The sequence below is a fragment of the Pan troglodytes genome, chromosome 14 (assembly GCF_028858775.2).
Source record: "Pan troglodytes isolate AG18354 chromosome 14, NHGRI_mPanTro3-v2.0_pri, whole genome shotgun sequence".
NCBI lineage: Eukaryota > Metazoa > Chordata > Mammalia > Primates > Hominidae > Pan > Pan troglodytes.
Window position 1 is genome coordinate 22,596,695 of NC_072412.2, and position 26,186 is coordinate 22,622,880.

The window sequence follows — 26,186 nt, forward strand, 5'->3', positions numbered from 1 at the left end:
TAAATGTCTGACTTATTGAAGCATCCAGCAAATATCCTCTATCACCAAGTCTCAACAGATGGTTCAGCTGGTCCTTAATGAACAAAAAAGACAACCAACAAGAAATGGACTTAGATGGTTCAGACAGAAGAATGTCTGTTCTTTCATGAACAACAGGGGGAACTAAAATAGACTTTCTCTTTAACCAAACATTAGACAGGCTCCCCCACGCCCTCTTTTTGACACGGCATTGTCTTCGGGTCCTGCCTGTGATCTGCCTAGCCCAGCTGGTGCATGCATCCCGCCAAGTCAGTTCAGACAGAATCCCCTGACTCCGGCTATCTGATCACCTCCACATCCCATCGGATTCCTCAACCCCACCTTGATAGCCGATCATTGTTTCAAGTCAGTTCAGCAAGAGTCCCTGACTTTTGACATTCCCCCTTAGTAATTTTCCATGCAGTGACCCCTCACACTGCACATTGGCTGTGAATCCTCAGCTGTCTGTGCTGTATTAGGAGTTGAGTCCCTATCCCTCTCCCCTGTTGCAATCGTCTTGGTGCCTATCAAAGTAGTCCTGAGTAAAGTCTTCTTTACTATTTTAATAGGTGTCAGAATATGATTTTGAGCAAGTCATGTGACTTCAGTTGTCACATTCATCAAACGAAGCCCCCGCCCCCCAACATAAGAGAGGATTCCTAGACATTTCCACTAGTCTGAATTAAGCCCAAGTATGCCCTGCTCTTACGCACACTGTAACTAGAGCTGTTTCCTCAGGACCCTTGGGGCAGTTTCCCCAAATCTGGCCCACCTCTGGAATCCGCCTTTTGCACTAACATATTCTGAGGCTCCAACATCTTCCTGAAAGCAATGGAGAAGGAGCCAGTCCCAAAGCAGCTTTCAACAAATGAGATTCGTTATGTTGCAACGTTTAGCTTGAAACTTCAGATGAATATATTTAATACTATATCTGCTTTCATTTCATTGTGTACATCAGGTTTTACATGCCTTATTAGATAGATAATTTAACTGCTTTTCCCACAATATTTCCATAAAGCCAAGGCCTGAGAAGGCCCTGTGTGTTAATGCTGTGACTCTGAGCATGCCCCCACCACCCTCACACACAACTATGGACACCAGAGCTCCAGAAGCCTAGAGTGGATCCTCTTTAAGAATTTTCTTTTTGGCCCGGCGCAGTGGCTCACGCCTGTAATCCCAGCACTTCGGGAGGCCGAGGCGGGTGGATCACGAGGTCAGGAAATCGAGACCACCCTGGCTAACACGGTGAAACCCCATCTCTACTAAAAATACAAAAAATTAGCCGGGCATGGTGGCGGGCCCTGTAGCCCCAGCTCAGGAGGCTGAGGCAGGAGAATGGCATGAACTCGGGAGGCGCAGCTTGCAGTGAGCCGAGATTGCGCCACTGCACTCCAGCCTGGGCGACAGAGCAAGACTCCGTCTCAAAAAAAAAAAAAAGAACTGTTTTTCCCCAGAATAATGAGACTAGGCATATTTATGGTCTTAATAAAACAGGTTTTACTTTTTTTTTTTTTTTTTTTTTTTTGAGACGGAGTCTTGCTCTGTGGCCCAGGCTGGAGTGCAGTGGTGCGATCTCGGCTCACTGATTGCAAGCTCCGCCTCCCAGCTTCACACCATTCTCCTGCCTCAGCCTCCCTAGTAGCTGGGACTACAGGTGCCCACCACCACGCCCGGCTAGTTTTTAGTATTTTAGTAGAGACAGAGTTTCACCGTGTTAGCCAGGATGGTTTCGATCTCCTGACCTCATGATCCGCCTGCCTCGGCCTCCCAAAGTGCTGGGATTACAGGGGTGAGCCACCGCGCTGGCCGTTTTTTTTTTTTTTTTTTAAACATGGTGTTTCACTCTTGTTGTCCAGGCTGGTGCAATGGCACGATCTTGGCTCACTGCAACCTCCGCCTCCTGGGTTCAAGCGATTCTACTGCCTCAGCCTCCCGAGTAGCTGGGATTGCTCCACCATGCCCAGCTAATTTTGCGTTTTTAGTAAAGACGGGGTTTTGCCATGTTGGTCAGGCCAGTCTGGAACTCCTGACCTCAGCCTCCCAAAGTGCTGGTTTTATATAAACCAGCCTGGTTTGATAAAAGTGTATTGTTTTTAAAAAGACTGATGTTTTGACTCTCAAAACATCTACTCTGTGTGTTCATAAATGTGGCTATATCTAGTCACTAACATTTTAACTTTAAGTAATTTGGTACGTAAAGCCTATATAATGTAAATCTCTGCAAAAATACACGCAAAGTTAATTCATATTTTTTCTAGCTATGAATGGAATTTATTGCATTTTGAATACAAAGACAGCATAACCTGCTGGTTTTAGATGCATCAAATCAATCCTAATTATTAAACATTTATAGTTAGTGTCAGCGTCAATGATTCTACATAGTCACTGCTCTTTAAAATGGATGTATAGACGAAATTACCAATACAAAGAAGTCAACTGGAAAGTTAAAGGAAAATGGGTTCACCTTTGATTTGAAAAAAAGTCTGGTTCCAAAACTAGGAGGGAATGCATTAATATGGAAGCATTTTAGAAGGTTTAAAAAAATCTACAGAAATACTGCAAGATAACATGTATGATGATAGATAAGTAGACTTCTCTCATGTTTAAATAATTTAGCATCAGTAATGGTGTGGAAATTAATCTCACATGACTTCTCATAATACTAGAAATATGGAAAACAATGAAATATTTCAATCATTTAATAAAAATCAAACCCATAAAGTCGTCTCAATACTCTTGTCCATTCACACACTTAAATAACAACCAGTCACAAAATGAATCCTGAAACTAAGAGGCAACACTACTGAAAAAGTATCACTTTGTTCCACTGTCTAATGGTTAACAATTTTCAAAAGGTAAAGAGCAATACAGTGAGTTCTTTTCAGTGTTTTGCTTTGGAAAGCCAAATATCAAGACGTTTTATTTGTTGATATCTTTAGGTTACAAGATGTGAAGAATTCCCTGATCTCTATGGCACTAAAATTTCAATTATTGAATGTAATATCAAAATACAGCATTCAGAATTAATGAAAGAGTATTTTGTTATGCTTAAGAAAAAAAGAAGCACATACAGAAATTTAAGGAATAATTATATAAATATACATACTTTTTTTTGCACAAATCCTCAAGCTTGTAAAATAAGCATATATTCTTATAAGATAGCAACTAAATTTGAGAAAAAGAGCAAGCATTATATTTTATTGTCATAATTTATAAAGGGAAAAGTACAGTTCTCTTTCTCTCTCCCCTCTCCCTCTCTCCTCAGGTTATTCAATACAATTCTAAGTATTTCACAGTTGTTTATTTTATATTTTCCAAACAATCATATGGCAGTGAGAGGCACTCATAGATACATTTTATGAAGGAGAAAATGGGCTACATCTAGTTAGCTCTCCATTGCAATAGCCTCACCAGTATAAACAAAATGCAAATCTGGGCAAAGTCAAAGAAATTATTTTTAACCCTTGGCTTGAAAAATTACGTATAAAATTTCAGTTAGAACTGAGATATGGATGGTTAGTTCACTTTTACCTCTCGAGTGCTTTCATTTGTTTTTGCCTATGTTTCATTTGGGAAAATCCAAGAAGTCTTAAAATCCCAATGCAAATTATTGTCATTTAAAACATTAACTCATTTACCTGTTCTCCTTGGTCTCCATGATCACTTCTCCTGGGATATTTGTTTGTGAAAACCATGAAAGTACGCTTCTTTCTTCTGTTTAAGTCTTCCCTCTGTGATTCCTTTAAATGTGTACTCCAAGTTCAGCTCTTCCTGCCAGGTGGAAAAAAAGCCTGTTTTTCCCTTCAGTGTCCATTCATCATCTGATGTCAGGAAACATTGTCGTGTGTTGCATTTGTGTTCCTTAAAGTATGACTCTCCAGTCTGATAATGGTTGCCTGCTGATCCAGCGACCCACGGAAGTTCTCAGGATAAAACAGTGTGGATTCGCTAAAGGTTTTTGGCTTTCCCCCAGAGCAAAATCAATTTATTTTCATCTGAGAATTTTCTGTATTTCTTTTTGAAGGTTCTTGGGGAAAACGTCGCAGAAATTCTTGGATTTTGTTTCTCACCCTCATCTCAGCAGATGTAAAATATTCTTTGGTATGAGCCTTTCTTCTGGCTCTGGTGACATGGGCATCTTGGCCTCACTTCTGTGATCCTGGAAGAAAAATCAAGGAAGGGTAAAGAAAGGGTTAAGGAAAAGCACTTGAAGTCAATGCACTGAAAATGCAATTCCTCATTGAAGAGGGCCATGGTACTCAGCTCCAGTGACTTTCTAATTATACTCTGCTAGTGGCACTACAGCTCTGCCAAAGAGCATGGCATTCGTTTCTGGCCTCACAAGACAGGCAACCAACAAACGCACATGTGCAGCTATAGAAATTAAAAGTACATCAGCCGGGCGCGGTGGCTCACGCCTGTAATCCCAGCACTTTGGGAGGCAGAGGCGGGCATGTCACAAGGTCAGGAGATTGAGACCATCCTGGCTAATACGGTGAAACCCCGTCTCTACTAAAAATACAAAAAATTAGCCGGGCGTGGTGGCGGGCGCCTGTAGTCCCAGCTACTTGGGAGGCTGAGGCAGGAGAATGGCGTGAACCCGGGAGGCGGAGCTTGCAGTGAGCCAAGATCGCGCCACTGCACTCCCCCGGCCTGGGCAACAGAGCCAGATTCTGTCTCAAAAAAAATAAAATTAGAAGTACATCTACTTAACCACTTAGTTTCATGTTCCCTCTATTTCTCTGACTTCTTCCAAGTGGCAGTATGTGCTTCACTCACATGTGATGTGCCTTTTTTCAGGAACGACACCCTTTAAATCCAAACCCTTTTTTTTTTTTTTTTTTTCTCTGAGACAGAGCCTCCCTCTATTGTCCAGGCTGGAGTGAAGTGGCATGATCTTGGCTCACTGCAACATCTACCTCCCGAGTTCAAGTGATTCTTCTGCCTCAGCCTCCTGAGTAGCTGGGATTACAGGCGCCTGCCCTCACACTCAGCTAGTTTTTGTATTTTTAGTGGAGATGGGGTTTTGCCCTGTTGGCCAGGCTGGTCTTGAACTTTTGACCTCAAGTGATCTCCCTGCCTCTCGAGCTCCCAAACTGCTGGGATTACAGGTGTGAGCCACTGCACCCGACCCAAACCTACAACTTTATGTGTACAATAATAACTCATGTTTGAAAGCAAAATATTTACCTTAGAAAAGGAAGGGTAAATGTGTTATCAGAAAGGCTTTATTTTACTAGTAATATTCCTTATAACAATCAGTGCCTGTAATAGTCTAACATTTTAAGAAATAAATAGAAGAAAAAAATGACAAACTTTCTTTTTAATTTTTATTTTTTAGGGTGCTGGGCACAATCTGGGCTAACCCAAGGAAGCCTCAGTGAAAAATGAGAAACTTTTTTTTTGTTTTTTGAGAAGGAGTTTCGCTCTTTTTGCCTAGGCTGGAGTGCAATGGCACAATCTCAGCTGACTGCAACCTCTTCCTCCCGGGTTCAATCGATCCTCCAGGCTCAGCCTCCTGAGTAGCTGGGATTACAAGCAAGCACCACCACGCCCAGCTAATTTTGTATTTCTAGTAGAGACGGGATTTCTCCACGTTGGTCAGGCTGGTCTTGAACTCTCAACCTCAGGTGATGCGCCTGCCCTAGCCTCCCAAAGTGCTGGGATTACAGGCATGAGCCACTGCGCCCGGCCGGCAAACTTTATAAACAATGGTAAGTGGAGGGACACATGAGACTGCACTTTCTGCCCATTCATTGTTCTAAAATACTTCATAATTTTCAAGATGCTCTCTTAGACATTATCATACTAAATTTCAAGTAGACAGAACAAGAAAGGTAGAGATGCTGATATGTTAAACTTGATGCACAGGAAGGTCAGTTACTTGTTTCAGCCCATCCAACCAGGAGGGGATGGACTGGAAACAGGAAGACCAGCTCCGGACTTCTTATTCTGCGTTTGCTATGCAACAATGTTTCATTGTGGGGAAAAAAAGGAATGTAGGAATAACAACCTAAGCTATACTGATTACATTATCAGTTCTTGGATGTTCATGAAAACCCAGGAAAAGAGCTCCATATTCACTGTAAATGCTTTTCTGAAAACACTTTCCCAGTAACTTGCTATAATTAAAAATATTACTAGGCATCATGAGTGAGATTAATTCAAACATATCAATGCAAAATCTTATTATTCTTTCATGAATAATTCATGAAATTTTGATTGCCATGCTAAGAAGTAGAAAATTATATATGTAAATTTAGGATTTAAGAAGTAAAATTGAATTAAGGAACTATATTAGCAAGAGGATGGAAACCTTTTGTATGATAATAGACTTAAAATTGGACTCCAGTTTGAAATGTTTAAAATTAAAAGAGGTCATGTATAATAAAGTAATGGATTAGGATCAATTTCTTTATCTGTAAAATATAGGACTTGGGGCCGTGCACAGTGGCTCACGCCTGTAATCCCAGCACTTTGGGAGGCCGAGGCAGGAGATTCAGGAGGTCAGGAGATCCAGACCATCCTGGCTAACACAGTGAAACCCCGTCTCTACTAAAAATACAAAAAATTAGCCGGGCGTGGTGGCGGGCACCTGTAGTCCCAGCTACTCAGGAGGCTGAGGCAGGAGAATGGTGTGAACCCGGAAGGCGGAGCCTACAGTGAGCAGAGATCGCACCACTGCACTCTCGCCTGGGTGACAGAGCCAGACTCCGTCTCAAAAAGAAAAAAAAGTATGAATATAAACACGTTTATATGAATATAAAACATGCAGGTTTTATATGATAGATCAGAACTCAAGGGAAATCTGGAATTAGTTACACTGGAAGCAGGACCTCCAGGGCTATCTGCCACTAGTGCTCGGCCTCTGTAGGAACATCAGAAGGCAATCAGAGCAGTATTGATCTCAGTGGAACACTGCACATTCATGCTTGTCGACCTCACTGAATCTCTAATTCCAGTTTGTGGATATCTTTAAGAATACATGTTCTGTAATGTAGAATATTAATTAACTTCATATCACCAGGCGTGTTTGATAACACTGCTAAACAGCATAGAGCTCCGTGGCAAATTATTAAATTTTACTCCCCATGGGCAATGATACATTTATTACAAAAATCAATCTTTGGATAATATTTCCTCAGTAACTCTCTTAGCCATTATAAATATACTGTTATCAATCACATTTATTCCTGTCATTTCTAACAGAATAGGATGATTCTGCCCAATGTATTACTAATCCAAGCTGCAGTCTTCCTTCTGACTTACACTGCTTGGCCAGTCCGATAGTCTCATCCATTAATAAGGGGGAAGTGGGTTAAACATGACATGACTTGTCCTTGATACACACATGCCAGGTCTCAGAGATCACTGTGTCCTCGTCTCACACCTTCTGAATGCAATCTCTTTCAAATAATCCAGTCTTTAATTTCATTTTGATTTTTCTTTTCTTTTTTTTATTTTTTGAGATGGAGTCTCGCTCTGTTGCCTAGGCTGGAGTGCAGTGGCACTATCTTGGCTCACTGCAACTTCCGCCTCCCGGGTTCAAGCAATTCTCCTACCTCAGCCTCCCGAGTAGCTGGGACTACAGGCATGCACCACTATGCCTGGCTAATTTTTGTATTTTTAGTAGAGACAGGGTTTCACTATGTTGGCCAGGCTGCTCTCGAACTTCTCACCTCAGGTGATCCACCCACCTCAGCCTTCCCAAAGTGCTGGGAGTACAGGTGTGAGCCACTGCACCCAGCCCAGTCTTTTAATTTTAATACTACTTCTGCCATTAACATCTAACTCACAATTTAGAATTCCAAACACTATTGTTCCTTTCCTGGAAACTTAGAACGTTTACACATGTTCATCTCCCTGGAAATTGCCATACTCTCCGTAATTGTCAGAAATTACCTACCATGATTGAATCATTATGTATGCTGTGAGCCAATACATGTGAAGGTGATAAGGCAGCGGTTACCCAGATCATTCTTTTCTCAAAATACAGCCCGTGATGAATCACTCTCATAATTTGTTTTTCATTTTTGAGCTACAACATACTACTTTGGTGATCTTTGGCCTACTTGTGCACCACCTATTTATTCTTTACTTAATATTTATTTTTCCCAAAATGATATTTTAATTAAATAAATGTATTATGAAAAGAAACTTTCCATCTACTATAAATGGAAACCCAGTACCACAAATAGAGAATAACTTTAAAGATAAATAAAATGAATACAAAATGACTCATTAAATGCTGATCGAAGTGCCTGCTGAAAACACTAAGTCTTTAACCTGCTCTTTGTTATTAAAAATGGAGATCAGTAAATTTATGAGAAAATGTATATCCTTTAATGATTTCATCCAGAAGGAAGGAAAGCTAAAAATTAATGAGTTAAGTATCCATTTTAAGAATTTAGGAAAAAGGCCGGGCGTGGTGGCTCACGTCTGTAATCCTAGCACTCTGGGGGGCTGAGGCTGTTAGGTCACCTGAGGTCAGGAGTTCGTGACCAGCCTGGCCAACATGGTGAAACCCTGTCTCTACTAAAAAATACAAAAAATTAGCCGGGCATGGTGGTGTGTGCCTGTAATCCCAGCTACTCGGGAGGCTGAGGCAGGAGAATCACTTGAACCCACTAGGCGGAGGTTGCAGTGAGCCAAGATCACGCCACTGCACTCCAGCCTGGGGGACAGAGCCGACTCCATCTCAAAAAAGGAATTTATGAAAAAATGTCTTGGGGATAAACCCAAAGAAAATAGGAAATAAAGATGAGAGCAGAATTAATGAAAGAGAAAACAAAGATACAATGGGGACTATCAGCAAAAATAAAAGTTAATTCCTTAAAAACACTACTAAAATTGGCAAACTTCTGGAAGATTGATTAAGGTAAAAGAAAAAAAGTCAACCGGGCACCGTGGCTCACGCCTGTAATCCTAGCATTTTGGGAGGCCACAGAGGCCAGATCACTTAGGCCCAGGAGTTCGAGGCCAGCCTGACCAACTTGGTGAAACCCCGTCTCTACTAAAAATATAAAATTGGCTGGGCGTGGTGGCGCATGTCTGTAGTCCCAGCTACTCGGGAGGCTGAGGCAAGAGAATTGCTTGAGCTCGGGAGGCAGAGGTTGCAGTGAGCCAAGATCGCGCCATTGCACTCCAGCCTGGGCAACAAGAAACTCCATCTTAAAAAAAAAAAAAAAGTAGAAGGGAACTTTTTTAAAGGGCAAATTAAATGGCAAATCTCATGCTTAGCAGTGATAAGGATCTTTCTTGATCTCTATTTCTACTCAGCATGTATTGGAGGGGGCAGCCAGAACAAGACAGAAAAAACAAAGAGGAACAGGGAGGAGGGGAAGGAAGAGGGGAACAAAACCATCACTATTCATGGATAGAGTATTCAAAAAAAATTCATACAAACTGACAATGTTAATAACAGATTTTTTCAAGATTACTGATATAAGTTAAATTGCATTTCTACATACCAGCAAGAGTTTAAGAGAAAAGTATTTGTTAATGATAGACATTTATCAAGCAAGAAAAAAATGTTACCTTGGAATAATTATAATGAAAGAACTTACATAGGAATTTTAAGAAGAAAATCGATGAACTTTAATGAAAGACATTAAAAAGACCCTTTAAAAATGGAGTTATGTACATGATGAACTAGAAGATTAAATATCATTGAAATGTCAACTCTCCTCAAATTGATCTTGTAATTCAAAGCAATTTGAATCAAAACCCCAGCAACCTTGTAGAATAAAAACACAATAACCAAAGACACTACTTAAGAAGAAGAGGGAAGACTTGCTCTAGAAGATATTAAGCTTTAACATGAAACCATAATAATTATGTGGCATTCGCATGGGAACAATCAAAGAGAGTAAAAGGCTCAGAGACAGACCCTTGCATTAATGAGAACCTGATACATGAGAGAGGTATCAGCAGGGTTTAGTGGGGGAAAGCTGGGCCATTCCAAAAATGTTACTGGGGCAAGTGGTTAACTATATGGAAACAAGCACGAAAATTTATCTGAACCCCATACTGTGCACAAGTATCAATTCTAGATGATTAAGCACATAAGTGAGAAAATCAAACCTTAAAAATTTTAGAAGGAAGTGGAACACAATATCTTTATGGCTTCAGGGTAAATAAGAATTCCTTTAAAAAGAAATAGAAAGCAGTAACCCTCAAGGAAAGGATTGTTAAAATCAAACTACAAGGCCGGGTGCGGTGGCTCACACCTGTAATCCCAGCACTTTGGAACACTGAGGCAGGCGGAACCCCTGAGCTCAGGAGTTTGAGACCAACCTGGGCAACACAGCAAAACCCCATCTCTACAAAAAATACAAAAATTAGCCAGGCATGGTGGCACGCACTTGTAGTCACAGTTACTAGGGAGGCTGAGGTGGGAGGATCACTTGAGCCCAGGAGGCAGAGTCTGCAATGAGCTTAGACTGCATCATTGCACTCCAGCCTGGGAGTAAGATTCTGTCTCAAAAAAAAAAAAAAAAAAATTCAAGTTACATTAAAATTAAGAATTTCTGCTCACCTAAGGCAAGCTATATAAAATAGAAGATATTTGCCACACAGCAATCAGCAAAGGTTTTGTGTTCAGAATATAGAAAGAACTCTTGAAAATAAAAAAAGAAACAACCTAAGAGAAAAGCAGAAATTGAGGAACAGGCTCTAATTTATATTTATTCTTTCATATGGATAATACCTTCATTTAAATATAATACAAAGATTATCTCTGCTTGTAATGAAATAGTAATATACATTTAGTTCAACTTAATTTTTACTGTTTTCAACTACAGAAGTGCTTTTTGTTCCTTAATAATTATATGCTTAACATTTTACAAGATTTTTAGACATATATGTTTGTTTCCCTTGTATATAAATTCTCATCTGATGTTTCCACATTTGAGTGCTTCAGTATAGCACCCATTTCTTTTTTTTTTTTTTTTACCTTACATGGAGTCTTGCTCTGTCTCTCCAGCTGGAGGGCAGTGGCTGATCTCTGCTCACTGCAACTTCCGCCTCCCGGGTTCTAGTGATTTGCCTGCCTCAGCTGCCTGAGTAGTTGGGATTACAGGCGCCTGCCACCAAGCCCAGCTAATTTTTGTATTTTTAGTAGAGAGGGGATTCACCATGTTGGCCAGGGTGGTCTCAAACTCCTGACCTCAAGTGATCCCCCTGTCTCAGCCTCCCAAAGTGCTGAGGTTAGAGACCTGAGCCAGGGTGCCTGACCAGAATATCATTTTTTGATCTAGCATTGCATTTGTGACTATCAAGGTGCCCATGGGTTTGTCTCCATGGGCGCCGCCCTCTTCCTAGGAGAGTAGGTGGGGAGTTTCTGTGCCCCCTCCCCCACCATGGGGAACTTGCCCTCTTGCACACGTGGTGCGGAAGGCGCCATTTTGGCCCAGTTGGGGCTGAGTAAGATGTTCTCGCTGCTCTGCTCAGGGCATGAAGATCTGGGGCAGGTGCAGGACTTGGGGCCCCAGAGAGTGCCACAATCGACTGCCCGTGGGAGTGGGCTGGTGCCTGGGAGCAAGAGCGCGGCCGTCCGGCGCCTGTGTGAGCCGACAGGGCAGCTCCGCCAGGGAACCAGGGGCCCATCCCGCTGGGGTCATGGGCGGACAGGCACGGGAGCTGAGAGAGGGGACCAGGCCTAGGCCACAGGCCCTCCAAGGAAGCCACAGAGCGAGCTAGTGGCACCCAGGGACTGCGGGAAGCTTCGGCAAGGTAAGCTCTGGCAGGGTAAGCTCGGGACCAACATGGGTTTTAGTGTCTTTTCCTAGTGGTGGGGAATTTCTACAAGGTGGGTAGGACGTGTTAAGGGTGCCCTTAGCAATTTGTAGGCCTAGAGGCCGTCTAGGAGAGGCCTGCAGTTCAGAGTCTCAACAGGGCTTGATGGGGCCTGCCATTTCATTTCGCAATGTGGTTCCTAATGTTTCTTGGGAAACCGGGCGTGTTATGTCTCCATGTCACCCTTTACTTCTTGGATTTCTTGGTGTGCGTGGTTGCCTTTTTCTCTTTTCTTATATTGCAATTTCGGGTCCCACATTTTCTTCCATTCTAATCTGTGCGTCTTCTATGCAAAGCCTGTGGTGGGTCTTGCTCTGGGACTAGCTGAGCAGCATTGCACTCGTGTTGGTTGTGGGAGTTTCATCGTTTCTGTGTGTGTTCAGCATTCTGTTGCGAGTTCCTTATCTTCAGAATGATTGAGAAATGTAGTTTTCAGTTTTAAAGAATATATATTCTTTGGGGAGGTGATTTTATTGCATTTGGCCAGAGAATACGTGACCATTCGGTCACTGAGGACTGGTGTGTACCCCTAGGGACTCAGTATCCACCTGGAGACTGGGTGTCCCCATGGAACCTGATGTCACTCTGGGCCTAGCTGCCCACATGGGTCCTGGATGTCCACCTGGAGCCTGATTTTTTCCCAGGGACCTAGGTATCTATTTGGGTCCTGATGTTCATCTGGGACCTGGTGTTCACCTAGGGCCCGATAGTCACCTGGGGACTGGATATATACCTGGGGCCTCATGTCCACCTGTGGTGTAGGTATCCACGTTGGGCCTGTGTGTCAATCTGGTGCCCGATGTCCACCTATGGATTAGATACCCAACTGGGGCCTGCTCTTCACCTTGGACTTGGTGTTTACCTGGAACCTGATGTCCAGATGGGGCACAGATTATCTATGTGGGGACTGGTGTCTAGATGGGGTCTGACAGTCAACTGGGGCCTGGCCTGGTATTTTCCTGAGGTGTGACTGTGAACTTGGGGACTAAAGTCTACCTAGAATCCAGTGTCTACCTTGGGCCTAATGTTCACCTGTGGCCCAATGTAAATCTGGGGCCTGGTATTTAGCTAGGGCCTTGGTATTCACCCAGGGCTTGATTTCAGCTGGGCCCTGAAGTTCTCCTAGTGCCTAGTGTCCACCTGAGGCCTTGGTGTCAGTCTGGAACTGGATGTCCACCTGGGGCTTGAGTGTTTCCCGGTGCCTGAGGACTTCCTGGGCCTGGATGTTCACATGGGACCTAGATTGTACCTGGGGCCTGATGTTCATCAGGAGCCCAGGTATCCACCTGGGGAGTGGTGTCCACCCAAGACATTTGGAGTCAAGTGTCCACTTGAGGCCTTATGTCCACCTGGGGCCGGATTGTCCATCAGGGACCTGTTTTTTGACCAGGGACCTGGGTATTTACCTGGGGCCTCAGTGCCCACTTGGGGCCTGACATCCACTTGGGTGTTGGTGTCCACCAGGAGCCTAATGTCCACCAGAGTCCTGGGTATCCTCCTGGCACCTGGTGTCTGCCTGGGGCCTGGTGTCCACCTAAAGTGTGGGTATCCACCTAGGACCCGGTGTGCACCTAGGGCCTTTGTCCACCTTGGGCCTGTTGTTCCTCTGGGGCCTTGTGTCCACCTGGGCCCTGGGTGTGAGCGTGGTACCTGATATCCACCTGTGGCTTCCATAGCCACCTGAGGCCTGGTGGTCATTTGAAACCTGGTGTTCTCCAGGGGCCTGATGTCAACCTGAGGTGTAGATAGCCACCTGGGTCCTGGATGTCCAGCTGGGGCCAGATGTCCAGCTCTGGTCTAGGTATACCCCTGGGGCTTGATATTCACCAGGGGTTTAGGCATTTACTTGGCACCTAGCTTCCCTGTGGAGTGTGCCATCCCATGAGGATTGACATTCAGCTGGGGACTGGGTATCTGCCAGGGACCTGGGTATCCACCTCAAGCCTATTGTACTCCTGGAACCTGAGTATTTACCTGGGGTCTGATATGCACCCAGGCCTGTTGCCTACCTAGTGTCTTATGTTCCCCTTGAGCCTGGATGTCCATCTGAGTCCTCGGTATCCTCTGTGGGATGGCTGTCCACCTGTGACATTGTGTCCTGCTGTGGCACGGATGTGAGCCTGGTGCCTGATATACATCTTAAGTCCAGTGTCCACCTGGGGCCTGATGTTTACCTGGGGACTGATGTCCACATGGGAACTGGGCATTCACCTGCGGCCGATGTCCACTGGGAATTGGATGTTGCCCTGGGGTCAGGGTATCTACCTGTGGCGTGGTGTTCACCAGGGGCCTAGGCATCCACCTGGGGCCTGTTGTCTACCTGGGGCTTCCTGTTCACTGTGGCCCTGGTATTTACCTGGGGCCTGGACATCCACTTGAGGCCTGAAGTTTAAGTGGGGCCTGGTGTTCAACGGGGGCCCATGTGTCAACTTGGGAACAGACATACACCGAGATGCCTGATATCCATCTGGGGCCTGGTTTCCACCTGGGGCCTGGCACGTACCTGGGGCCTAGTATTTACCTACGGCCTGGGCGTCCACCTATGGTGTATTATCTAAGTATCTAAGTAACAACGTTTGAGAGGTTATTAGGCCTATATATGAACATGCTACTAACTAGAAAAAAGCTATGTGCAAAGGAGCTTTGTGATGTACCTTATTATATTGTTGAATGGAACGTAACTTTTCATTAAACAAGTTCCTAACACGTTTTATAGAATCTAACAAATGAGATTTCAGAGGCCTATATATAAACATGAAAACTCGGCCCAATAACTAAAAACAAGCCATGTGAGAAGAAGCTTTGTGATGTGCTTTATTATATCACTGAATGTAACCTGTGTTTTTATTAAAGAAGTTCCAAACACACGTTTTATCGTTTTATACAACCTAAGGAATGACATTTCAGAGGCTGTTAGGCCCACATGTGAATATACAAATATTCATCCTTAATAACTAAAAACAATCTGTGCATGAAGAAGCTTTGTTATGTGGTATTTCAGATCACTGAATGAATGGAACCTGTGTTTTTATTAAACAAGTTCCAAACACACGTTTTATAAAACCTAAGGAATGACATTCCAGAGGCTATTAGGTCTTATGTGAATATTTGAATATCCATCTCTAATAACTAAAACAGTCTGTGTGCGAAGATGCTTTGTGATGTGGTGTTTCTTTTTTTTTTTTTTTGAGACGGAGTCTCACTCTGTCGCCCAGGCTGGAGTGCGGTGGCACGATCTCGGCTCACTGCAAGCTCTGCCTCCTGGGTTCACGCCATTCTCCTGCCTCAGCCTTTGGTGTTGCATATAACTGAAAGAAACCTGTGTTTCTGTTAAACACATACTAGAAACACGTTTTGTAGAATCTAACCAATGACATTTCAGACATTGTTAGGCCTATATATGAACATATGAATATCCAGACCTATTAACTGGAAAAAAGCTATGTGCGAAGAACATTTGTGATGTGCTTTATTATATCACTGAATGAAATGTGAGTTTCCATTAAACAAGTTGTAAAAACACGTTTTGTAGAACCTATTTAATGAGATTTCAGAGGCAATCAGGCCTATATATAAACATATGAAAATCCAGCCTTAATAACTAAAAGCAAGCTATGTGAGCAGAAGCTTTGTGATGTGCTGTTTTATATCACTGAATGGAACCTGTGTTTTTATTAAACTAGTTCCAAACACACATTTTTTAGAACCTAAGGAATGACATTCCATAGGCTATTAGGCCTATGTATGAATATACAACTATCTATCACTAATAACAAAAAACAATCTATGTGCGAAGAAGCTTTAGGATGCACTGTTTTATATCACTGAATGGAACAAGCATTTCTGTTAAACGAGTTCCAAAAGGACGTATTATAGAATCTAAGTAATGACATTGCAGAGATTATTAGGCCTCTATATGAACCTACTAATATCCAGCCCTAATAACTAGAAACAGCTATGTGCAAAGAACATTTGTGATGTGCTTTATTATATCGCTGAATGGGACGTGAGTTTTCATTAAACAAGTTCCAAACACACATTTTGTGGAATCTAATTAATGAGATTTCAGAAGCTATTAGGCCTATATATAAACTATTAGGCCTATATATAAAAATACGGAGCCTTAATAACTAAAAGCAAGCTATGTGTGAAGAAGCTTTGAGCTTTGGGATGTACTATTTCATATGAATGAGAAGAACCAGTGTTTTTGTTAAACAAGTTAAAAGCACTCATTTTTTAGAACCTAAGCAATGACATTTCAGAGGATATTATCCTATATATGAATATACGAGTATCCATCCCTAATAACTAAAAACAGCTTTGTGATGTGCTGTTTTATATCACTGAATGGAACCTGTGTTTTTATGAAACAAGTTTCAAACATGTTTTGTAGAATCTACAAAAATGACATTTCAGAGGTTATTGGGTTTATATATGAATATACAAATATCCACTACTAATAACTAGAAACAAGCTATGTGTGAAGAAGCTTTCTGATGTGCTTTATTATATCACTGAATGCAACTGGAATCTCCATTATACAATTTCCAAACATATGTTTTGGAGAATCTAAGAAAGGAGATTTCAGGCCGGGCATGGTGGCTCACGCCTATAATCCCAGAACTTTGGGAGGCCGAAGCAGGCAGATCACCTGAGGTCGGGAGTTCAAGACCAGCCTGGCTAACATGGAAAAACCCCGGCTCTACTAAAAATACAAAATTAGCCGGGCATGGTGGCGCATGCCTGTAATCCCAACTACTTGGGAGGCTGAGGCAGGAGAATCACTTGAACCCGGGAGGCGGAGGTTGCAGTGAGCCGAGATCACGCCACTGCCCTCCAGCCTGGGCAACAAGTGGGAAACTCTGTCTCAAAAAAAAAAAAAAAAGGAAATGAGATTTCAGAGACTATTGTACCTATATAGATTTTCAGCCCTAATAATGAAAAACAAGCTATGTGAGGAGAAACTTTCTGATGTGCTGTTTTATATAAATGAATGGAACCTGTGTTTCCATGAAGCAAGTTCCAGACACATGTTTTGTAGAATCTCAGATATGACATTTCAGGGGCTATCAGGCCTATATATCAACATATGAACGTCCAGTTCTAATAACAAAAACCAAGCTATGTACAAAGAAGCTTTGTGATGTGCTGTTTTAAATCACTGAATGGAACCTGAGTTTCCATTAAACAAGTCCAAACACAGGTTTTGTAGAATCTAAATAATTACATTTCTGAGGTGATTAGGCCTATATATGAACATGTGACTATCCAGCTCAGTTAATTATCATGAAGATATGGGTGAAGGAGCTTTGGGATGTGCTTTATTATATCACTGAATGGAACCTGTTGTTTCATTGTATCCATCGGGGGCCTGGGCGTGAGCCTGGTGCTTGGTGTACACCTCAAGTCGAGTGTCTACCTGGGGCCTGATGTCCATCTGGACACTGGTGTCCACTTGGGGCCTGACGTCCACCTCGAGCTGGATGGTCCTCTGGGGTCAGGGTGTCCACCTGGGGCTTGATGTTCGCCAGGGGCCTAGGTATCCACCTGGGGCCTCCTGTTCACCTTGGCCCTGGTATTTACCTGGGGACTAGACATCCACTTGGGGCCTGATGTTCATCTGGGGCCTGGTGTTCAACTGGGGCCTATGTGTCCACCTGGGACCTGACATACAGATGCCTGATGTCCATCTGGGGCCTGGTTTCCACCCGGGACCTGAATGTACCTGGGACCTTGTGTCCACCTGGGGCCTGGTATTAACCTGGGCATCCACCAGGGGCCTGATGTTCAGCTGGGGCCTGGTGTCCACCTAGGGCCTATGTGCCAAACTGGGACCTGATGTTTATGCAGGGACTGGAGTCCACTTGACTAGGGCCTGGCATCAACCTGGTGTCTGATGTCCAGTGTCCACCTAGAGTCCAGTGTCATTTGGGGCCTGATGTTGTGCTGGGGCCTTGGTGTCCACTAAGGCCTTATGTCCATGGTGGTGGGGAAGAGGTGGGAATCCTTGTCCCCATGGGCCCTGCCTTCTTCCTGGGGAGAGTAGGCAGGGAGTTTCTGTGCCCCCACCCCTCAACATCCAGGAATTCACCCTTCTGCACACGTGGTGGGGAAGGCGCCATTTTTGCCCACTTGGTGCCCAGTTAAGTTGCCCCGACTGCTCTGCTCAAGGTGTGAAGATCTCAGGTGGGTGCTGGACTTGGGGCCCCGAAGCTCCACCCCGCCTGACTCCCTGCGGGAGTGGGCTCGTGCCTATGAGCTAGAGCATGGCCGCCGGAGGTCTGTGTGACAAGGCAGAGAATATTAGTATATACAAAATTTTTATACAATTGAAATGTTACTGGTAGTAAAATTAAAATGCAGTACAATAAGATTACCTTGCAGGGGCATGGTATTTTAGATTTGTTAAAGTGATTTCATAGGGATGATCTTATTTCAGTCTCATAACAGCCTAGTGATTTGGTAGGGAATTGTGAATTTCATTATACAGAGAAGGAAACTGGTGTCCAGAAGAGTTCAGCAACAGCCCATACTTCGTTTAAATCCCGGTGGCTCCCAGCTCTTACTTCTTCCCCACAACTGAGTGCCTGACACAAGTATAGGACTTCAGTGAGCCCAGAAAATCTGAGACAGGTCTCAGTTAATTTATAAAGTTTATTTTGTCAAGGTTGAGGACGTGCCCCTTACACAGCCTCAGGAAGTCCTGATGACATTTGCCCAAGGTGGTCAGGGCACAGCTTGGTTTTATACATTTAGGGAGACATGAGACATCAATTAGTATATGTAAGAAGTACAGGCCAGGTGCGGTGGCCCACGCCTGTAATCCTAGCACTTTGGGAAGCCAAGACGGGCAGATCACCTGAGGTCAGGAGTTCAAGACCAGCCTGGCCAACATGGTGAAACCCCGTCTCTATGAAAATACAAAAATTAGCCTGGCATGATGGTGGGTGCCTGTAATCCCAGCTACTCGGGAGGCTGAGATGGAAGAATTGCTTGAACTCGGGAGGTGGAGGTTGCAGTGAGCTGAGATCATGCCATTGCACTCCAGCCTGGGTGACAGAGTGAGACTCCGTCTCAAAAAAAAAAAAAAAAAGAAGTACATTGGTTTGGTCTGGAAAGGGGGGACAACTTGAAGCAAAAGCAAGAAGACTGGAAATGGGTCAGATAGGTGATACACAAGTGGTTGCATTCTTATGAGTTTCTGATTAGCCTTTCCAACGGAGGCAAATCAGATATGCATCTATCTCAGAGAGCAGAGGAGTGACTTTGAATAGAATGGGAGGCAGGTTTGCCCTAAGCAGTTCCTGGGGTGAGTTTTCCTTAGTGATTTTGGGGGCCTAAGATATTTTCCTTTCACCCCCTCAAACCTCATTTCCTTCTTCCTCCTTCTCTTTCTTTTCAGAAGAGGAACGCTGCTTCTACCCTACCATTTGGGGAGTAGCACCACCTGATGGAAGAGAACATTCTTCGGTCTTCTCCTCACCATGGCTTGAGAATCGCATAATCTCGCTGTGCCCAACTTTCCTCATCCCTAAACAGGGCCAGCTTGCCTTATCCGTGAACTGTATCACCGCAACACCAAACTGAGCTGTGTTCTAACAGCATTTAGTCAACTGCAGACGGTTTTTGCAAATATTAGATGCTACTACTTTTGCTGATCTAATATTTTTTAACACATGAAGTGACATGAAATGTGTTCATGATATTCTCTGCCCACTGATGCATGACCTCCTCTCATGCTTCAGGGGTCAAAACAATCAGTGCTGTCCAGCAGCTGTTAGGGACAGGGGCTCCCCTCCTCCCCAGCTTGGAACCTCAAGCCACTGCCCACAGCTAGCAAGCAGATGTGCCACGCAGTGACCTCTTGGCCTTCCCAGCAAAAATATCCTATTTTGGCATATGGGCTTGACCCACAGTAGGAAAACTTGGCACTACTGTACATATGATCTCATTTAAGGAGTAGGAAGATAAACATGCCAGCTGCACTTACTCACTGATGGGAAAAGTTCTTTGAGTTACACAGTTTCAAACAGGAACAGCCAGGAGACTGGGGACTTAAATCATAACTATTGTATAAATAATGGGAGCTGTTCCCTGAGCTAAACGCCGCCCTTTGGCAGAGGTAGAGCCTTTTGGCAGAGGGAGGCAGGAGAAGAGTGTGGGAAGTGAAGAAGTTCCTGAGGTGACAAAGTGAATTGCACCGGAGAGAAGGGGGGATAAAGCAGCTTCCCAGAAACTAGCACAGCAACACCTGGCTGGTCCCCGAGGACGGGACAAGAAAGGCCTCTCCTGCAGGAATGAGATTAAAATACAATCAGGAACCACACGAATACTCTATCTCCTCTGATATGCTGTCTTGTCTGTTTGTTTAAGAGTGTCTTTGGGACTAGTAAAGCCCCTCTTCCCTGAAGGATTCCTTCGCTTTTCATAGTTTTCAGTGCTGCCATGTTCACAGACACACCTCTGCAGCTGCACCTGGCAGAATAGCTTGAGTTTCCCTAGAAACGCTCTTTGAGAAAGGAATAGAGGCAGAATTGCCCTTGGTGATCTCCTAAGAAATAGGGTCCATGTTCATCTGAAGATGGGAATGAAAAATTCATCCTTTTGGTTCAACCAAATTCATACATGGACAAATCCTCTGGAATATGGTGAAAGCTGACCCTTGAAAGCCGCTAACATTACAAAAACAAGGAGCCAAATGCAGACAGACTTCAGGCCCACAGAACGCCTCCATGGGAATTATCAGCGAAGTAATCATCTCACTCTCCTAACTTCAGGAGAAAATATGAGTCAGCAGAGACTAAATTGGTTTAAAAATAGAATATTTGCAAAATGGAAAAGTCGGATGAATTCACGCTATAAATCAATAGACCTTTAAAGGTAAGGCACAGCAAGCATTTTGGATGACATTCATGAAAGACCTGTGTTGGCATAGTGTGCTGCAGGAAAGGTCGGGGGTCACCACAGCCAGTACCAGACCTTAAATATAATCCTGAAATTAAATATGTACGTAAAATAGTTTCTAGAGCACAAAAGGTGAAGGTAAAGGAGAGTGCTACCGATCTTTTGTGTGTGTGTAATAAAGATTTCGATGTAAAATGTACAACAGAAAAAATACTGTATTTCAATAAGAAAAATATATAAATTATTCCCCCAGTGCTCCAAATCCCTTCTGTGTCGTACAAATCTTTCTCATCTACTTTGCTGAAAGTTGCTCAAGAATATCTTATTCACCTTTGACTCTCCTACTTAGGTTTATGGATACAGAAAGTATTCAATAAAGAGTGAATAATTTAGTCTCTTTGGCCAATTTACAGATAATAAAACTACACATATTTTGTATGTAGTTTATCTGGCCTCAGATTCTAGCTTGTCAACTGGCAGAGCTAATTGTGGAGGCAGGAGGCTAGAAGGCTGGCACTGAAATAGAAACTCCCAGAGTCTTAGGTTTGCCTTCAAAAGCTCAATTATTCTCAAAGATAAAATTTTACATAAAAATAATATCACATATGAGTGAATTGTATGGTATGTGAATATCTCAAAGCTGCTAAATGAAATTTTAAAAATAGATTATATGACTAAAATATATTTGATGTTTAAGTGTCATTTCAGAATACATAATATCTTAATTGATATTATCTAATAATATTGACTTTTTGAAGGAAAAATAATATTCAATTATTTCTTTAAAAACTAACTCTTTGGGGAGGATTGACCATGTACAACCATGGCAGAGGCTCACTAAACTGTGATTCAGTCGTTGAGGTAGGGATTTTTTTTTTTTTTTTTTTTTTTTTTTGAGACGGAGTCTCGCTCTGTCACCCGGGCTGGAGTGCAGTGGTGCGATATCGGCTCACTGCAAGCTCCGCCTCCCGGGTTCACGCCATTCTCCTGCCTCAGCCTCCTGAGTAGCTGGGACTACAGGCGCCCGCCACCACGCCCGGCTAATTTTTTTGTATTTTTAGTAGAGACGGGGTTTCACCGTGTTAGCCAGGATGGTCTCGATCTCCTGACCTCGTGATCTGCCCTCCTGGGCCTCCCAAAGTGCTGGGATTACAGGCGTGAGCCACCGCGCCAGGCCCGAGGTAGGGATTTTTAACCTATCATGAATCCCATTTAAGAAGGAGGAAGCTGAGGCTGCAAGAGGTTAAGTGTCAGAACTAGTATGATGTGGAGCCAGGTTCCAAAACCCAGTATATCTTCCTCCAAATACATTAAAATCTTGGGTACTTTTTATTACTATTCTTAGCAGGGACTCTCAGGAATATGACAGTAAAATGAACATAGATCTGTTCTTTGTAATCAGGATTGTCTCTGGATGGTCACTTAGCATAAACATTTAATATAATATTGGCTGGGCTCACGCCTGTAATCCCAGCACTTTGGGAGGCTGAAGTGGGCAGATCACTGGAGATCAGGAGTTCAGGACCAGCCTGGGCAACATGGTGAAACTCCGTCTCTACTAAAAATACAAAAATTAGCCGGACGTGGTAGCAGTCACTTGTAATCCCAGCCACTCGAGAGGCTGAGGCAGGAGAATCACTGGAACCCGGGAAGTGGAGGTTGCAGTGAGCCGAGATTGCACCACTGCACTCCAGCCTGGGTGACAGAGTTAGACAACATCTCAAAAAAAAAAAATTAATAAATAAAACTAAAGGAATATTTGGTGTAATTGACAAAAAACTCATAAAGATTGGTTGTAATTTATGTTTGAAGCTTAAAGACCTAACAAACTAATATCCTTAAGCTCTAAGTAACTATCATTGATCAAGTAAAGCTCTGTTTATATCATATTGCCAAATTTAGCAAATAAAAATTATAAATATAAACATATATACCTTAAGTTTGAGTTTCAGATAAACCACGAATTATTTTTTAGTATGTTTATGTCTTATGCAATATTTTTTGTATTTTATCTTGTAATCCTATCAGGGTTTTTAAATGGTGAAATTTATCATTGCATTAAAAACAAGGAAAAAGGCTAAAGTAGTACTATGTGAAAATGTGCACAAATTCTAGATACGTATAGAATTCAAATACTCCTTTCTAGCACTTAGTACTTTAATGAGGTAAGGATTTAAATGATCACCAATAATTATATTAGGATGGCTTTGATTTATTTTTAAATGTCATTTCAGAACACAGTAAAAGGCTATGTGGACTGTAGAGCCCTTATTTTCTGCCCCAGATGACAAACTCATGGTGTAATCTCGAGCAGAATATTTAAAACAAATGTTTGTCTGGATGTAAGGTTATTATAATTGGACCACAGATCTCTCCTGACAAAACCCAGAACCAACGTGTCACCTTGGGTTTCACATCGTCGTCAATTTGAAGTGCCTTGAGGGGGATACCATGGTAGGAACAGAGCTCAGAGTTCAGTCTGAGAACTCAGTGATGCTCCCCAAGGGAATCGAGTCTTACCATCTAGTCAGTCTCTCCTTTTACTAATAAGAAATACTTGGGGTTCTACTCTCTCTTAAGGTTGCATTTTGTAATCTGCAAAATGGGGCTGCCTGTTTCATAAGGCTATTGTAAGAATCAATGAGATAAAAGCATTTAATTTGATCAAATAATTGTTGTAAACTGAGGCTACCCCAAAGAGAGCTATCTGAATCATCTAGTCAGAACCTGAAGGAAATTGAAAGATTATTCTATGTCTCTTGCCTTAGAGATGACGTTAAAAGGCTTTCTAATTAGCACAAAGAGAAGTCAAAGCAGGGCTGGAGCCACACCCTTTGGTCCCCAATCCAGTGCTTTTCCCAACTTCGCTATGTTCCCCCTTAGGTAGGGGTGAAACGGCCTCTCCTAGACGTTAAAATCTTACACAATATCCTGAGTGTGAGTTAAGGAAAGGAAAGACGGCAGGAGAAAGACACATAAAGTAGAAATTAAAATAGTAACAGGATTGTCATTGCAAAGAGCAAATTGCCACCCAGGCTGTCCAAGATCAGAATAGCAATGGGAATTGTCCTGACTTCCAACTTGGCATCCTCTGCATCAATCACATTTAGTAGTCCTCATGTAGGCTCATGGTGGGAGTGGTCAATATCATCATCACTGCTGCTGTCTTAAAGGATTTAGGAAGAGTTGTACAAAGAGAATCCGCCTTCCTTCTTCCAAAGAATACTCCTATGGCAACATGGAAACATCAGCGTTCCTTTTATAGACAAGAGGGCTTAGAACAGTGTTTCGTGCATAGCAAGAACTGAATATGTATTTTGTACTGATCAGGACTCATTCAGATGCACTCAGCCAAAAGTTCATTTCAAAATTTATTCCTTTTGGGAAATGGTGCATGAACCACTTTAGCATGCTTCACCATGGTGGTTAGGTAGATGGTGGACTGAGTGAGAAAACGACAAAACTCTTACTAAATAGTGACACTGTGTGAAGAACCCTGCTAGGCGCCTTCATACAAATCACCTGGTTTCAACCCTGTGACCATTAAGTGAATAATTGTGTCATCTCTGACACAGGAGGGAACTGAGGCTCACAGAAGTTATATGGATTGTCAGGGGCTGCAGAGTAAGGATGTGGTAGACCTGAGATTGGAACCTGGGGCTTCTGGGGGCAAGTCCTGCGTAAAGCAATGGTTTTGAGATGCTTCAGATGTAAGCAAACCTTGGTCTTCAAGTTCTATGATTGGACTTTTCTTCCTATTATGTGAAGAATAGAAAACACTTAATCATGGAAAAGTTCTTATAAACCAAGTAAGATTAAAGGAAAATAGGGTATGTAGAAAATCTGGCTTGCTTTGTTTGAAAGAGAGACTGAAGGAGTCTTTAAGATCCAAGGAGAAAAGAAAGAAAAAATTGCCCAAACAGCCCAGGAAGGAGAAGAAAGGATGAAAGGGACGGCTAAGGAGGATAGCGGAAAGGAAACTGGGGATCGTTGTCACAGCCCAAAGTGAGGCTTCAGGGCAAGATTAGGGAAGGCAGTCTGGATGGTCATAAGTAAAACTACTGGGACATCATGACCCTGCATTAACCTAGAATGAGTCTGGTTATCAATGGGCAGCTTAAGAAAAACAGAATGGCAAATCTACTTGTCATGTGACAAATAAAATGGGATTAAGTGTCAATTATTTATTATTATTATTATTATTATTATTTTCATCCATGACCTGTGAATCAATTACTTTTATCTGCACTGATGGAGAAATGAAGAGTTCCCCTTCAAAATAACTTCAGAGCAGCTTGCGCTTGGGAAGCACGTGGATTCAACCTGGCTTCTGCCTTTTACTTAAGCGGAATGGGCTTTATCCATCTTCAGGGGCAGAGAGAATTAAGATTAAAGCCAAAACAATTGATATGTTTTAATAGAAACAAATCCAGTCCTCTTCTCTGAGGTATTGACCTTGTTTTAAGGAAGAAAAAAAGACAGCGAGAGAGAGGTTTTGTTGCTAAAGCCGGAATACTCTTTCAAAGAATCTAATGATCGCTTATTAGAATAAAATTAAATATGTGAAATATTTTTTAACTAAAAGCAGGATTTTCAAATATTATATAAGATAACCATAACATATGGCATTGTTTGAAGGCATGCTGTTGAAAGTGAGAGCAATTCTGCAAATTAACCGTAAGCTACTTTAAGAATCCCATCTTACTGTTCAACAAGACTCTGGACCCCACGCTGTGTTACTGCAACAGCTCCATTGTGGCGGTGCCTGGCAACCCGGGTGGAAATTAAAATGACAAAGCGGCTAGTCCAGCATCTTGACCGCGGCAGATCTCTCTAGTCACCCTGCAGCCGCTCCTCACCCACAAATTCACAAGCAGCCAACCCAAACTGTACATTTTCAGAAGAGCTCATTACTCACAGCTGTACAGCACGCTGAAGGCCCTCTCGTCTCTGTCCTCTCCGAAGGCGGGTATGTTAAAGGAAAGTGGCCCCTTACCTCCCCCAAGCAGCTGCAGTGGCCGAGCCCTGGTTTCCCAAGGCTCAGGGGACGGATGGCCAACAACACCATGGAGCCTGCCCGTCCCCAGGCCGCTCCTGCAGCTGCCCTCGCTGGCCACCCAGCTGGAACCTTGGACTTACTGGGGGCTGTGGGCATCAGGGTCTCTCGGCCTTTGTTTTCCTCCAGTGCCATCAGCAGTTCCCAGCGTGACTGTCCCGCAGCCGCACTGGGTCCAGGCGGCTCCTGCCGCAGTCAGTCGCTCCCCCTACCCAGCAGCCTTTTTTTTCTTCTTAAAGAGACAGGACTGTCATCAACCTTAGGTGTCAATAATGCTGCAAGTGCAGCATTGTCGTTCATTGTGGGGGTGACAACCAACCACACGTTTTTGTTCTCTTCACTTGCAAAGGCTAATTTTTAGCAGTAGGTATGGCTAACAGAAGACTGGCTCTATTAAACCCCAGTTGTGTGA

At 43.1% G+C, this 26,186-nt stretch overlaps 1 protein-coding gene and 1 long non-coding RNA gene across 5 annotated transcripts in view; one reads left to right on the forward strand and one right to left on the reverse strand.

The window, feature by feature from the left end:
- The window catches only part of SACS (sacsin molecular chaperone), a 103,325-nt gene extending 77,342 nt beyond the window's left edge, over positions 1-25,983 (reverse strand). For 2 of the 4 annotated variants that reach the window (XM_016925040.4, XM_016925037.4), the window contains exons 1-2: positions 25,858-25,980; positions 3,657-4,177 (exon numbers count right to left, since the gene is read on the reverse strand). In XM_016925040.4, the coding sequence (XP_016780529.4) occupies positions 3,657-3,713 (57 nt within the window). In that variant the 5' untranslated portion in view covers positions 3,714-4,177; positions 25,858-25,980. Of the gene's footprint in view, positions 1-3,656; positions 4,178-25,636 lie in introns of all 4 variants that reach the window. The other 2 variants (XM_016925039.4, XM_054665080.2) reach the window with 2 other exon arrangements.
- Positions 11,398-21,110, forward strand: LOC129136802 (uncharacterized). The gene is made up of 2 exons (XR_008538731.2): positions 11,398-11,751; positions 19,217-21,110. It is a non-coding gene; the product is annotated as an uncharacterized LOC129136802 (long non-coding RNA).
- Positions 25,984-26,186: the final 203 nt, after the last annotated feature.